General features: G+C 38.7%; 1 protein-coding gene across 1 annotated transcript in view; it reads right to left on the minus strand.

The window, feature by feature from the left end:
- COG3 (component of oligomeric golgi complex 3) overlaps positions 1 to 15,895 on the minus strand; it is a 34,114-nt gene that overhangs the window by 4,460 nt on the left and 13,759 nt on the right. The window contains exons 13-20 of the mRNA XM_061994957.1: positions 14,205 to 14,365; positions 11,140 to 11,245; positions 9,069 to 9,193; positions 7,331 to 7,420; positions 5,368 to 5,488; positions 3,061 to 3,149; positions 2,827 to 2,961; positions 1,548 to 1,623 (exon numbers count right to left, since the gene is read on the minus strand). Coding sequence (XP_061850941.1) covers positions 1,548 to 1,623; positions 2,827 to 2,961; positions 3,061 to 3,149; positions 5,368 to 5,488; positions 7,331 to 7,420; positions 9,069 to 9,193; positions 11,140 to 11,245; positions 14,205 to 14,365 — 903 coding nt within the window. The remainder of the gene's footprint in view (positions 1 to 1,547; positions 1,624 to 2,826; positions 2,962 to 3,060; positions 3,150 to 5,367; positions 5,489 to 7,330; positions 7,421 to 9,068; positions 9,194 to 11,139; positions 11,246 to 14,204; positions 14,366 to 15,895) is intronic.

The following is a 15,895-nucleotide window of genomic DNA, read 5'->3' on the forward strand; positions in this document are numbered from 1 at the left end:
CACAGGTTTGAGTGAAAACCAAAGATGGGGTGACTGGGCTGTGAGGCATTAACCCACCATGTGACCACAATGTGCCAGATATGGCTTTTCTTTTGAAACCTACTCAAGGCATCCTCTTCTCTTTTTCCCACAGAAATGCATCTGACCCACTTATTTCTGCAAGCTACTGCATCCTCCTGAGGTTCCTGAAGTCACAGCCTTCCAATAGCTACAGAGTCCTGCATAGCTTACCTCCTAGAAAACCTGACTGGAAAAGAAACTGTTGGGAAATACTAGTAAAGAGAACAGTGCATCACAAATTCTTCTCACAGACCACAGGCCACGTCTGTAAGAAGAAAGGCTGCGTGGCCATCTGGATTTTGAATCAACCAGACAGGAATCCCCCTCTCAGACAAGACCTTCTTCCTTTATTGCAAGGTACTGTAATGTTTTTTCAAGATCTTTGCTTAAAAGGCAGGGGGAAAATACATTTCATATAAGTACCAAAGTTAATATGCTATGGGTTTTTTTTCCTTCCTCAAGTTCTACTGTACCTAAGTTTTCTGCCTGCTCTTGCTTCCCAGACAAATGACTCCAAGAAACAGCAGAAGCCCTACTTAGATCTGCCTCTACACACATAATTATCTCCAAACAAACATCAAAAATACTCCTAAAGAAGCAGGAGAAGTTAAGTAGAAGCTCAAGTCAGCTCTTAAGAGTGTGTGACCCACGAAGCAGCACTGAATTATGAATGAATGTGCCTGGCTTTGCATTTTAAGAACACGATGCAATAGAAGTTTCCAACGTACGAATCGGAATAAAACAGATTTCTCGGTGTCACCCAGAAGCACAACTTTGGAATGTGAAGAGCAAAACAAAACAGGGACATCTAAACTAATCCAAATATTCCTGAGAATCGTTCTTAAGGAGAAGGAAACAAAGTTGGATTCCATTTATATGTAGTGACAGGAAAACTTGAAAAGAAAGTAGATACCGAACATAAAGACAACAAAAGCTCAATGCAGATTCATCATTTCTTACAAAAGCAAAAGCTTTATCTTAATGTAATCAAATATATCCTTAAACACATTCTGTGTGCAGTTGCAGAAATGCTGGTTTTATGCAAGAAAAGTCACAGCTTGAGAAATACTCCAGTCATTCATCTACTGCAACAATTAAACTCATAACTCTGAAGTCTGTCAGGTTTTGCTTTAGAGATAACTTAGGTCATTTAAACTAGCACATAGATAAAAATGGGAGCCAGGATTTTTGAGAAGGTAGATAGGTATTAGGTACTTAGAATGTTCCCAAATCAAACAGTCTCACAGTCCAAATTAATCCAGCCAGCTTTCCAGATTCGTGTTGTAGAAGTCTGGCATAGAGATAAATGACATTCTGAAACCCTCACACCCCATATAGTGCAGCTTATATTGCTCTACCAAAAACAGCAAATGGAAAGGATCTTTTTCTCCATTTGATGAGAAGATCTCAAAGAAGCAGTAGTAAATGATCAAGGCTTAGCCTACAAGCACCTCAGAGGTATGATGAATATAAAGCCAAGCAAATACCTGGTTGTGCCCAAGGCTGCTGTGAAAGGCTGTACTTGGGACCTCCTTGAGTGGCCGTTGTTTTTAAAGCAGCTACCTAAAACAAGTACAATTAAGAAATTGATGCTTCTTTCAGTTGAATTCACAACAAAGTGACCAAGTAACAATTGCACAAGTCTCTTGGATAGTACAGTGTTCATACTGCAGTGTTTGGAACCTCCTCTGCTCACTCGCTCTCTTCTATGCCCTGACTTAATGCCGCAGCTTGACAGATATGCAATTCAAAAAGACCACAATCACAATCACTTCTTGCAAGTAAAATTCAAAATGGGATTCAATTTACATAGATGCTTAGGCACCTAAAGATGTGAAGCCTCCAAAGAGATTTATACTTCAGCAAGTTAGACAAACTGCCCAGATTCCCAGCCAATCCCTGGGGTCGCTTGGAGAATCTATCTATCTCACCAGTTATCCACTCGTATTTCAGGCACACCACTGGCCCCTCACCCCAGTCAGGCATCAATACACTGAACACTGTAATTTTCTAAATTCTCAAATAAACAGCAGCTGGGATATTTCTGATGTCCACACAATGCTGTAGCCCCAGTTCCTGAGATGTCACGTCATTTATGCTCAGCGCATAAGGACACACACCACATTTTTCACTTTCCAGAAGTAAAAGACTTTGCTACACCATCTTCTCAAGATGTCTAGAAATCCTGAGCTCTAGAGCCAATTCTAGAAAGATGTGTAAGAAGATATCTTCTGTGTTCCTGTTACATAGGATGCCTAATCCTTCTGACCAACCTTTATCAGGAATTTCTGTCACAAACAGGGCTTGGGAGGAAAGTCCTGCTCAGCAAGCACCACACTGGTTTAAAACATACTGAGAATAGAAAACTTTAACACACTCCACAGTCATTAAGACCTCCCTCAAGAAGACACATAACCCAAGATTGTTTTTAAAGGCCTTCAAATTCAATCAAGACAGGAGTATTCCCGCAAACAGAAAAACTCCTGTTGACTTTCATAGACCCATCGTAACTCAACGAGACATTAAAGCTTCCTGACTGAAGAGCACAAGGGTTGCTTTTAAAAACAAACTATGTCACGTTCCTTTAATCCATTAATCTCAAAACTGTCTGTAAAATTGTTGGGACTTGAAGGGAAGCACGACCTTATAATGGGAAATGCCAACATCTTCAGCTAACCACACAGAACTGGCAGCTTTTCCTACACCCCATTTAAACACTCATTCCCTTACCCTAACTGAAATAATGAGCACACAGCAAGTCTGTACCTTTGTCATGAACTCCTCCAGCTGTTCTATAAACTGTTTGGTTTGCTGCTGAATAAACTGCTCACAGGCTGATTTCAGGTGACGATCCACATCTTTCTTAGAGTCGATGTAATGTTCCCTGATTTCCGGGGTGCCCTTGAAAAGATGACAACAATTCTCTCCTTTTTATTTGCCAGAGATCACCACCCGCTTAAATGACCCAATTTTCTTCAATGCAAGAAGATTCCACGTTACCTCCAGTAAGAACTGTATCAAGGCGTTGTTGCTGTTGAGTCTAAAAAATCTTGAAACTGTCTTAGGGTTCAGGATTTTAAATGCTGCATCTGTGAATCAGAAAGTCACTCACGCTGTTAAGCTGATGGCATTGAGCTCCAGCAACTCAAAACTTCAATCACTCATTTACACATTAAAAAAATGTTCTTGCATAATTAGGACTATGACATTAAGGATTCCAACATTTTTTTAAATTGCACCTACAGTAAACCTGACTGTAACAGCTGCACAATCTAAACAGGTACATACACTACATGAACTTCACAAGTGACTGATACCAGTGGTAGTACTGTCAGCACACAAATTGTGTGAGCTCTTCTCTTCTAACGATATCTACAAGTGAAAGATTTTTACATAAGCTATGTAGTTAAGGATTTATGAACAATATGCAGAATTCAGCCCATGCTGCCTGGGAAAATCAAGTTCAGTTGCATCAAATAACTTAGAACTGGCACTGTTTTCCTCTGTGCTTCATTATTTTAGTTGGGACAACACAAAACATCACTGTTAATATATACTCAAGTTTAAGGTCTTTACATAAGTCTCAGGAAGGAAAAGCAACAATGTCTGTAATTAACACAAGATGCTGAAAGCACTCCTTTAGTGTTAACAGGATACTGGTGACCTGAAATCTCAGAAAAATAAAGTTATTGATACAATTTCAGTACAGCTTACTGCCCTAATGTCATTCATCAGCCTACACATCCATCTGCTTTCCTCTCGTTTCAAAAGCGATTTTGTGCCCCTCTTGCTGTATAAAACAATGGGAGGGAAATGAGACATAAAAGCTAAAGTGCTGTCAAAGGCATCAAACTAAGAGGGAATATCAGGTCCATGGGTCTGTAGGTTTTGCACTGAACTAAGAATTGGCACTTGGTTAAAGGGGACTGAAGAGAAAGATTAATTTTATTCTCTAAATTATTTCCCAGAAACTTTACTGACTCCAAAAGAGCCAAGAGTCTGAGCTCTTGATTAGAAGCCTATGAGCTAGGCAGTGTGAGAGTCATTCCTCTCCATTGTATCTTTCAGTTATATGAACCTCAGCAGTATACTCCCCAAAAACACGACCGGGAAGAAGCATAACTTATACACTCAGCAGTATCTCTTTGTCTATAGATCCCAAAACATATGTGCAGAAAGCCTGGCTAGAACACAGTAAAAATCCTGTTTGCCACGTTCTTTTTCTTCTACAGCTCCTCCCAAATAGCAACCGGGCTATGCTACATCACATTAACATACAACTTCTCAACACTACTGCCATCATCCAAGATAAAAGAAAACGTTTCCATTACTTACCACTACCATCTGCAAAACACTGGCTGGCACAAAAATTTATTCCATTAAATGAAGACAGAGAACAAACTTGTGTGTCAGCCAGGACCAGACACCAAAAGGATGTATTTGCCCTTTAACCTCCAGTCAACTAGAAACTACTTAACAGGTAGGAGGTTTCATTGATGTTCAAATGCAAAGGTGAAACGGTTAGTGTAAGAATTGCTTGCTTCAGAGGTAATACAGCAGCATATTAGATGGCAAGAAAGGAAAGTTATTTCTTCATCTTTGTCTTCTAGAATGAAAGAAGAGAAACTCAACATGCTCCCAATTATTTTTTCCCCATTATCTTTATAAACTTGACAAGCACACGACAGTGCATTTTTGTACCAAGAGGTTCTTTCCACATTTTACAAAGGAACCACAGTACTATTTTAAAAATCATGACTATTGTCACTCCTCTCTCTTTTCTGTTCCTACAACAGACACAGCTGCTATTCAACAATATTGTTTATTGAACTTGCAACATAAGAAATCCTTTCCAGAACAAAACCTCACAGAAAGGTCTACAAAATCTTAACTTGTTCTAGACAAGTGAACTATGTACTGTTAAAGTCACTTTGTTACTTAAACAGTAGTAACAAAAGATATTCCTTTACAGACTCACAGAAAAGGTGAAAGACATCCCTGCACATTAGAAATGCAGATTACTTAGCTGTTCTTAAAAAGAGCTGGAAATAAGTTAGGTCAGCAGCAAGTAGCAGTCAAATGCATTTCATACAAAAATAAGGAATTTGTTAGATACATCTTTAATCCTGAACAAGAGAACGGTTTTGGCTTGGGTTTTTTTTTTTCCAGAGGAGCTAAGAACAAAGCAAGAAATTAGAAAAAGCATACAGATCATTGCAAGTGAACATAAAATAAACCCAGAACCTTTGCTGGCACATTAAGGGAGGACAATCCCATCCCATCCTGTAACCAGCTACTGTTTAGTACCTCTAGTTTTCTTAAGGTCCAGGGAAATTTCCTTAATGGTGAAATCAGTGTGGAAAGGAGCAATTTGTTCACGGAGAATCAAAAGGTGTTTTATTAAGAAAAGCTGTCCATCAACCTGGGTCTACAGCACAAGAAGAGAAAGAATATGCATCACGTTAAAAGAAACCCAAACAATTTCATGAAGAACAAAGTTTCAATACCTCCACTTTTATTAGTTACTTCCTGTAACAACATTATAATTAATCATCTTATTAACAAGCTTTTCCCATTAATCTGTAGTGCCATTAACTACACTCTGGGATCACTTCTGTACTGTTCCTAGCACACTGCTCTACAGAAGTAGACTTTATTCACATTGCTTAGAAGAATCAGATTACACAGTCTATTACTAAATGTCCACATTAAGTACAGATCTCCATTATACGAAAGATAAAAACATCCCTTGTACGAGCCAGGAATTATTTAATGTAATTCATATAATTTACAGTTCAAAAACATGAGGGTTCAAAACATTTTTTAATGGTTACAATGACTATAAAAAGCCAAACTATGCTTCTGTAACAACCTTGATTCACTGTGCTACTGTGCAATGGTCTTACAAGGCATTTTTCTCATGTCATTAAATGCAGAGCTTAGTTAATTTCTAAACAATACAGCAAAGATACAAAGATTAAAACAAGGCCAAGTGCACATCACTGAGACAATCAGTTTTGCACTGCTTGTTATTTTAGCTCTGTGCTTTATACTACGTGCTGCTTTTGATCTTTGAAGTTCATGGCTCATTGAGGTAAACGGAGGACTCAGATACACAAATTTGCTCTTGCAAGCTGGAACTTTCCTTGATATGATGTTAAATACAACAGTAAAGAAGATAATAGATTTAAATCTGGAGTTTTAACCAACAGAAATGTTCACTGGAACTAAGCATTGTGAGGTTTTCTTGAGTTGTTCTGTATTTTTTACTCTTACATGCATGATTTCACCAGATAATGTTAAACTACCACGCATCAAGAACATAGTGGTATAGGCCCTAAGCCCTGGGCCAACCTATCTAGGGGTTGACTGCAGGATGGGTTTCATCTTCTGCAATACTTTAAGCCAATGCTTACCCAATACACAGTGCTGGAACAGATAATTAACTGTAGAACTAAATCATTAGTTATTTGCTCAAGCTAGAAGGAACTGTGGGTTGAAGATATTACTTTTAACAGCTTTCAAAGGATACTCAAATGAAATACTTTAACAGCTCTTCATTCTAATAGCAACTACAACTTTTTTCATTGCTAAATGTTTACTGCTTATAGAAATCCAACAAATTTAGCCTGCTAAGCCTTTCTTTATTTTTTTAATTCACTTCCTAGCTGTTAGGAATTAGCAAATTACTACAGGATTTGTATTAAAGGAATTGTGACAGGAAAAAAATGGAGGTTTATTCCAACTACTTAACACTTTGAGTTAAAATCACTTGATGAAACTGCACTGAATTCTGAGCAACGCATCAGATCAAATCTTTTGATAAGAGACAGTTCTGAGTAGAAAACACTTAATACACCTTCCTAGAGAATTTAATTATTAGAACGATTCAAACAATTTTAAATTAGAAAATGGAGGCAGAGGGAAAAAAAACCCTGAAATTACTAACAAGCAATGAAAACAAATACAGGGAGCAGAGACTTCTAGCAGAATTTTTTCTTCAGGTAGCACTTGATGGAATTCACATGAGTTAGAGCAGCCTGTAAACATGATTGCTGTGATTTGTGTTCCACCTTTCCAGATAGGTTAGCACGTGAATCATTATCTCTGCTTTACAACACATTAACCATAACTAAAAGCTGACAAATCCATCAGGTCTCTGGGGACAGAGCAAGAGATTTCAACAGAATTCTAAACAAGTGCTTCATGGCTTTAGATATACACGAAGAGGGAAAAAAGAGGAACTCATAGGCAATGCACAGATTCTGACCTTGTTTTTGCTGATAGAATCAGCAGCTCCCAGCAGTGAGTGGATGCAGGCAGATAAGGCCTCTTGCGATAATCCCTGGAACACTGCCCTCTGCAGGGAAGAGGCAAGGAGACTCAAAAAAAGGTGTTGGCACAGCTTCAGCGGAATTTAAGAGTTGTAGCTTGTGAAGGATGTGCTTCACATAAAATTCTGGACTATTTGTAAATGTGCTGTCTAAATGCAGTAAGACAGGATGGAGCTTTCATGTATAAAACCTTGCCAGAGCATCTTGTTAGCATGTCCTGTTCACTCTAGCTCTGGATTTGGGCCCAGGCAGTGACATGGTCAGTGACACCTAATGCACTGCCAGCTAACAGCGTGAACCACATTTACTGGTAACCTGACAGGACACTTCATGAGTCAGGGTAACTATCTGTGCGTGCAGCTTATACTTGCAACAGAGGTGAGATCATTCAATTGAGCTTCACCTCAAGCAAACTCAAATTACTTCTCACTTGAGCCAGGTTAGTAAACAAACATGACAGATGCCATGGCCCAGGTGACAAAGAGTAACTCATTACAGTACAGCAAGTAGATCACACAGCTGAGCTCGCCTTCACTATCACTCCAATGTGGTACATGACAGCCTTGACTGCCCCAAGACTTGTCAGTGCTACTTCATTCATGTCTTCTCCTATCTACAGGGTACAGGCAAGGCACACCAGCTCTGCTAGAACATCTCAGTGAAAAAAATTAATCAAACACTGTGCTGGCACACTGTAAATGAGCCTTGCAAACAACGCAATGACGACTTCATCTCCAAAGGTCTAACTGAAAGCAAGGGCAAATACTCATTTATGTTTCATGAGATAGATGTATTAAGCAAGTAAGTAAGTAATATTACTTTCCAGCTTCTTTTTAAGCAAATACATTTGCTAGCAGTTTCACATAAGACCTACCAAAGGTACTTTGCAATGGTACTTTAAATGTATCTAATAAAGATACAATGCACACAGAAAAGCCAAAGCACTGGCACTACCTTTCTCAAGACTTATTAACTTTTGATGCTATTAGGTGACACATATAAATCAGATACTAAAGAGCAAGTCTCAGAATACTTGTGAAGCAACCACCACTTTTGTTTCTGTTAGACATGATGATTCCTACTGTCATGTACTTTGGAAATATCTCCTACATTTTGGAAGGTGAAAAGATGTGCCACAAAAAAGACCTGAGAATATTTCCAGAACGTAGAAGTAGCAGTTGCTATTTTTAAGACCAGAAAGATGACTCTGTCTGATACCTTGCAAAGCACATAGCAAAAAACACATTCACACAGTAATTTGAGCAGTAAGATTGTTCTCTACAACCAACCCAAAACTTTTCATTCTTTCTTATCCTGCAACAAGTATCTTGAGCATCAGATGTTGAAGCATTTCTGTAATAGGAAAAGCAATACATGTATAAAGCAGAGCCTTTTCTCTAATTCTATAAATACAAAATTATCTTGGAAGTTAGCTAAATTTGTCAGCTCTCTTGTTTTACATAAAGATAGCAGCAAAAAGACTAAGAAATAACAGAGGTTGGTAATCGGCCATTCCTAATTTACATGAAAATATGCAGATGTGGTGCTACATTATCTATTATTTCTTAGTCTTTTTGCTGCTATCTTTATGTAAAACGAGAGCTGACATATTTAGATGATTTACACAGTTCATAACTTCACTTTAAAGAATCAGATAAGGAAATGTGTGCGTACGTCTATACATCTGTACAGTTTGGAGAGACACACTAGAGTCCTTCTGACAGTAGGATACCACATTCCATGCAGATCTGCTGGGGAAATTGTGGTCTGCTGCCTGGGATTAAGGGATTCTGCAGAACCTGTTGAAAAGTAAAAGACACACGTGAGAACACTTGCCCATCTGTCCTTTCAACTGAAGGAGACTGTAATATCGACTGCACTTTACACTGACTGCACAGTAATATGGCATTTCTCATTGCACCCAAACAAGTTTGGGGTTTTTTTTTCCTTCTGAGCAGGTCAGTGCTGGATTCTTTCTGATGTGTATAGAGCACATGGCCAAGAAAGACAAGAATTCACTTTCAAGGATGGCCCAGCTTCACATTTTTTATCGAGTTAGTTTTACAGCTACGTGTCCAACGACACCTTCCCTCCCTACTTAGAGCTGAAATGACCAAATAACTACTGAAAAAAGAAGAGTAGGAGAGAAAAGAGGAAAAAAAGATGGTTAGTGATCATGGAACTACAGGAGATGCTCAGGAAAAAAAACTAGAGGAAAAAAACATTCCATATGTTTTCTTCTTCTTGCATCCTATATGGATTAAACACTTGCACAAACTGTAGGGCTTAAACATCATGTTAATAACCACAAAAATAATAGCAAATGCAATTTTGTCATGTGGGGGTTGTAAACATCAAAAGAAAAAAAAACCCCTTCTCCTGGGTAATATCTGTAGTAATCCTGTGAACTAAAATGGATTTTCATAATACCTGTCAGACAGAAGTCTTGTATTAATTTTGTCCTTAAATCCTGAGAAATAGCTGAGTCAACAGCACCAGAACTGATTCCAATTAGCAATCATTCAAAAAGCATTTTTTTTTACTTAAGGTATAGCTAATGATAGAATAAGTACTTGTAAAAAGTTTGTGATCAGTGTGGGAATTGCCTAAAATAATACAGCAATATTTTTCTATATTTTACACCAATAAATTTATTGTCACAGCAATTAGAAGGTCTGTAAAACTTTAATTGTCAGTTTGAGGTTCCTATGCTATTTAATGGTCACTTTAGCTACTCCTGCAGGCACTGAAATGGGAGAGGGGCAGTTTTGCAGGGCAAGTAGTCCCAATTATCTCAGGCATCCATCTCATGAATGCAGGTGGGATTTACAGGGCTTGCAAATGCCACACACCTGGCTTGAAGCAAGATGAATTCCACTCTCAATGGGATTTGTGGAGTCCAGGTAGAAACAGCCAGAATGACTTTTGCAGGTCTTGCAAGCCAAAAGCAAGAAATCGGGTAATCAAAAGGAATATGAGAAACAGCTGACAAAGAGCCAAGAAAGGTGCTGCTGGCAAAAATAACACCATACCATTCTGAACAAGGATATAACAAAGGGAGAAATTCTTCATGGATCTCAGAAGAAAAAAAAAATTGAGGGCTGTAACACCCAAAACAACTGGTATCAAGAGTGCCACATTTCATAGAATTTGTTTCCAGTTCGCTGTAATTTACTGGCAAATGAGTCAGGACTATATTCTGAATTATTGTAAACAGGTAAAATTACTAACTGGTTTCAGTAAGTGGAAACACATTTAAAGGGAGAACTTGTCCTCCCAGGTAAAGGCACACACAAAGACACTCCTAGAGGCTCAAAGCACTCATTCAAGAGACATGCCTGACACATCAAACCACCCTTCTCATCTCAGCACAGCTAAGAAATAGAAGCATTCTTAAGAACGCATCTTGATGATAGTGCTACTTTGCAACAGAGAATATAGGAGCTCAGTTTTACACAAAGTACAATAGATGCTTGTCAGCTACAAAAGTAGTTGCTTCAGAGAATGGATTGCACTGGAAGCACAAAGAAGTACTATTAAAAGAACAAGATTCTTTCTCATTCAAAAAAAAGAAAAAAGTTATTAAGAATCCCGAGACAAAGTTCACCTCTCAGAATCTCTTATGAATTTCTCTAGGAAAATAACTCTTTAAGACACATGCAAGTTTATCACTGATGGTTCATGTTAATGTTCATTCTCTGTGAGCTTTGTGTGTTAATTTGAAAACATGAGATATACTTCATACCAGATTTAACTAAGCTGCAGGACTCAGGATCTTCTAGCCGGACATCTGAAAATGAAGCTTCAGATGGCAGCTGCTTCTGTTCCTCTTTTAAACTCCGTGCAATTTGCTGCAAAACAAGATATAACATGATTTTTTTTTTTTCCTCCTTAATTTCAGGAGCATTATGTTGCTTTCATTACAACTCAGAAAATAATACTAAACTGCAAAAGGAGTCAGCTACATTCAGCCCTCCATAAAGACAGATGTTTCCAAAACAGTAGCAGAAACATTTCAGTATCGATTTAAGATTGACAAGTGTAATGATTTAATCTCAGCCAGCAACTGAGCACCATGTAGGCACTTGCTCGCTATCCCCAACCCCCTCCAGTGGGATGAGGATGAGAATTGGGAAAAAAAAAGTAAAACTTGTAAGAACAGTTTATTAGAATGAAATAAAATATAACAATAATAATGAAATGAATCATCACATCAATTATGATGACACATAATATAATAAAAAGAGAGAGATATAAAACCCAAGAAAAGAGAAGTGCTGCCTAGTGTCATTGCTCACTACCTGCTGACTGGTGCCCCAGCAGTAATCCACCCCTTCCCAGCAGTTCCCTCCAGTTTATACACTGGGCCTGACATCCTATGGTATGGAATAGCCCTTTGGCTAGTTGGGGTCAGGTGTCCTGGCCATGCTCCCTCACAGCTTCTTGTGCACTTCATGGCTATCAAAGCATGGGAAATTAAAAAGTCCTTGACTTAGGATACGCATTATTTGGCAACAACTAAAACATCCTTGTGTTATCAACATTATTCTCACACTAAATCCCAAGCACAGGAAAATTAACTCTGTCCCAGCTAAAACCAGGACAAGAAGTGCACAGGTCTGCGTAAAAGCACTATTCCTTCTATTTTGTCTGCTTTTACTGATATCTACATCATAACCAGTGAACACACCTAAAGAGAGAAGCTAAATCTAGGAGAACCCAATTCAAAATTCACTCAGATTTCATACAGATAATTTCTCTGATGGCTTTGTTCTTACAAATGACATGTTGAGAAGTACACTCTGTAGTTTATTCCCTGCAGGAGTTCAGCAAAAAGCTTTCCCCTAACATTACTCAACACTTCAACCTTTTTCACTACTTGGTCTGGTTCAAAGCAATGGGAGGCAGCAAGAATGAGCAAAGAACTGCATTAATATTTGAGCAGAACAGCACAAGAAATATTTCTACCCTATGCTTTTAACATTTTAATAATTCATTTACTCAGACAGGCGGCCTCTTTAAATAGCAAGGTTTTGAGGTTTAAAAGCAACTAAGTAGCAAAATGAACCTCAAATCAGAGAAAAACTGGAGTCTTATGAGGACATATGGAGAGCAATGCAATTTCTTGATTTAGAGTGATCTGTAAAACTCACTTTCTTCTTTTCCCTAACTGAATAGTCATAGTTAGAAAATAAGGCCTCATGTACACTGAGTATCTGCACTGCTTGCCTATAGAAGTTATAGCTAACACTAAAAACTTCTTTCAATCATTTTTTTTAATCCAGTTCTACTCACACAATTTTAGAAAAAAAACCCAAAACAAACAAACAAAAACCCCAAGCAAACAACACACCTCCAAAAAAACCCCAAAGAAACCTGCATTCCTACCAGTTATAGTGGTAAAACTTCTGATCACTACTTGTTCCTAGTGAAGGGATCCATCCTGTGCGGTGGGCTTCCAATCACTATCTTGGCTTTTTCTTCACAAGCTCACTAGTTCTTAAACTTTCAGTATAAAGGGTAAGTATTCTACAAACTCTCTAGCTTTGTGATTTGTAAATGCTTCCCTAAAAGCCTATGAACATCCCTTATTATCACCAAAGCATAAACTGTAACACGACAAAAGGTTTAGGCCTGTCTAAAGATCAGAATATAGCAATATGAGTTGGGTAAAGACGTTTCTCACAGTGTTTGTTGTTTACAGACAATAACTGAACATAATATGGCCCAGTTATATAACGTTAATTTCTTACAGCCCCCAGCAAAACATACATGGATATATAGATACATAGATACATGTAGCACTATGAAGCTTCCACATGTCATGTAAGTAATGCTCTGATCCTAAAGTAAAACAACAGCTTCTCTATCAACAGGTCAGCTACAGGAAGCCTTACAATTTTCTAAGCACCACCAGCTATTCCAGCAGACAGATGGAAAGCAGAATAGAGCAATACAATCTGGATCTTGCCAGTCCATGTCGGAATTACCACTCTTAAGTCAACTCCATCCTTTCACAGCTTGAACCTCTCATTATAAAATAAACAGCAACAGCTGTTTGGGGGGATCTTTATTATGGTTAATCCCTTCCACGCAATGCTACTTTTCATTTGAATATTAAATCCAGTTTGCTCTAGTGAACAACTAATGGAAAGTCCTTCACCAAGCACTTTTTTAATTCATTTATTTGAGCAGCTCCATTCTGAAATCTTTCATCAATATAGATTTAACCTTTTAAGGTAAATAGAATTATACCTTGATTCTTGTCAACAAGAATATTGACTCAAAAGGCTTGGAGCGACTACAAAAATGGCTAATACTGATAAGAACTTGACAGAGGCTATTGGAAACCATTGCTGACATGTTAAATGATCTAAAAGTACAAGCAAGTGCCCCTCACACTAAGCACAGCCTACACACACGTGTATCAAACATTAATTGACCAGTAATTCCAAAAACAAAAAGCTATCTTTGCTTGTCTAAAGCTTCTCTCCAGCTCAACTTGAAAATACACTAACACCTACTACTTATAAAAGTCAATAAAACTCTACTGTTATGAGAGAAAATTTAGAACCTTCAAGTTAAGGTAAAACTGATCTATCATCAGTTTTAGCAGGCTTGATATAGTATTCTCTGACACCTAGTTTAAAGACATAATTTAACCAGTAGGTGCCAATTTGTTAGTGCCAGTAATACTAAGTAAGAACCACCTAAAAACTGGAAAACACTATCTGCAAAGCACTATACTGCACAATCATATATACTGCATATAGAAAGAAAATCAACCAAGGATAAGAAAAAATGCTCTACCTCCATCATCTCCAACTTGTCAGGATATGCAAGATCACCTGGAGCAGGCTTGTAACCTGTAATGTCGGTCTGGATGTAAATATGCGTCCTATAGACAAGACGCTCTTGTACATCTTCCAACATCTGCTTGACACCAGCTGCAAACGCTCCCAGTTGTTCAGCTGACAGAGGAAAAAAACCAAAACAAAACAGGCACAAATTCATTAATTTCACAGAATCACAGAATGGTAGGGGTTGGAAGGGACCTTTAGAGATCATCTAGTCCAATCCCCCTGCAGAAGCAGGTTCACCTAGATCAGGTCACATAGGAACATGTCCAGGAGGGTCTTGAAGAGCTCCAAGGAAGGAGACTCAATGATCCCTCTGGGCAGCCTGTGCCAGGGCTCCCTCACCTGAACAGTAATATAGTTTTTTCTTCTGCTTAAATGAAACTTTTTGTGTTCCAGCTTCATCCCATTACCCCTTGTCCTGTTGCTAGCTACTATAGAAAAAAGGGATGTCCCAACCTCCTGACACCCACTCTTTAGATATTTGTAAATGTTAATAAGATCTCCCTTCAGTCTCCTCTTTTCCAGACTAAACAGTCTCAGTTCTCACAGCCTTTCTTCATAAGGAAGATGCTCCAGTCCCCTGATAATCTTGGTGGCCCTGTACTGGACTCTCTCCAGCAGTTCTCTGTCACTCTTGAGCTGGGGAGCCCAGAACTGGACACAGGACTCCAGATGAGCCGTCACCAGGGCAGAGTAGAGGGAGAGCAGAACCTCCCTTGATCTGCTGGCTACACTCTTCTTGATGCATCCCAGGATGCCATTGGCCTTTGGGCCATGAGCGCACATTGCTGGCTCAAATTTAGTTACAAAACAAGTCCACAGACACAAAAGTTTGAAGTATCCCATACAGAACCACCAGAAAACTGCCTTGCTGCAGACACAGTCAGATGACTTTGGGAACAGTGGCACGCAGACAAGTTTGCAACAAAGGAGGAACTATGGAATTCACATTGTAGTCACTTCAGCTCCCCAAATTTTCATTGGATTGTGTAACCGTCACCTCACATTGCACTGAAAACATCAGATGTCATGTTAGAATGAAGTATTCTAGTTATCTGAGACCTGGATAAGTAAAGTGGCATTTCTGCCTGGGCACCAATCTGACGTTTGGTTTTACCACAGCCAATGCCTGCGATGCGACTGTCAGGAGCTGACAAGCTAACTCACCTACCTATTTGTCAGAAGAGATGATCCACAGCAGCTCACATCCAACTTAAGAACTATTATATTAGCCTGAATTTAAGTAGTAGAAAGTCACTTAAGATCAGACGAAAGATTACATCACCCATTTTTTCACCTCATTTTGAACAGTGTTACAATTCTGTGATTCTAGTTCCAGGAAAGTGAGCAATTCTTTATGATATTGGCACAGCTTCAGAGACAAAGACCTACGTTGTGTTATATACCAGCTACCAAGCATGATTTGTGTTATCATTTGGTGCAAGGTTAAGACTGTGAAATTATTGCATTACACAATGGTCATACTAAGGAAATGAGACACCAGATTCTCTTCTGATGGTCTGCTCACTTCCAGGAGACTATGAGATATGAATGCTTCTAAAACCCAAACATCTCTACCAGCTATGCAACTCCTCTGCTGAAGTTACAATTTGTAGTCTGGGAAACACTATGTCAAGGAGA

Source organism: Colius striatus, chromosome 1 (genome assembly GCF_028858725.1).
Source record: "Colius striatus isolate bColStr4 chromosome 1, bColStr4.1.hap1, whole genome shotgun sequence".
NCBI classification, from domain to species: Eukaryota; Metazoa; Chordata; class Aves; order Coliiformes; family Coliidae; genus Colius; species Colius striatus.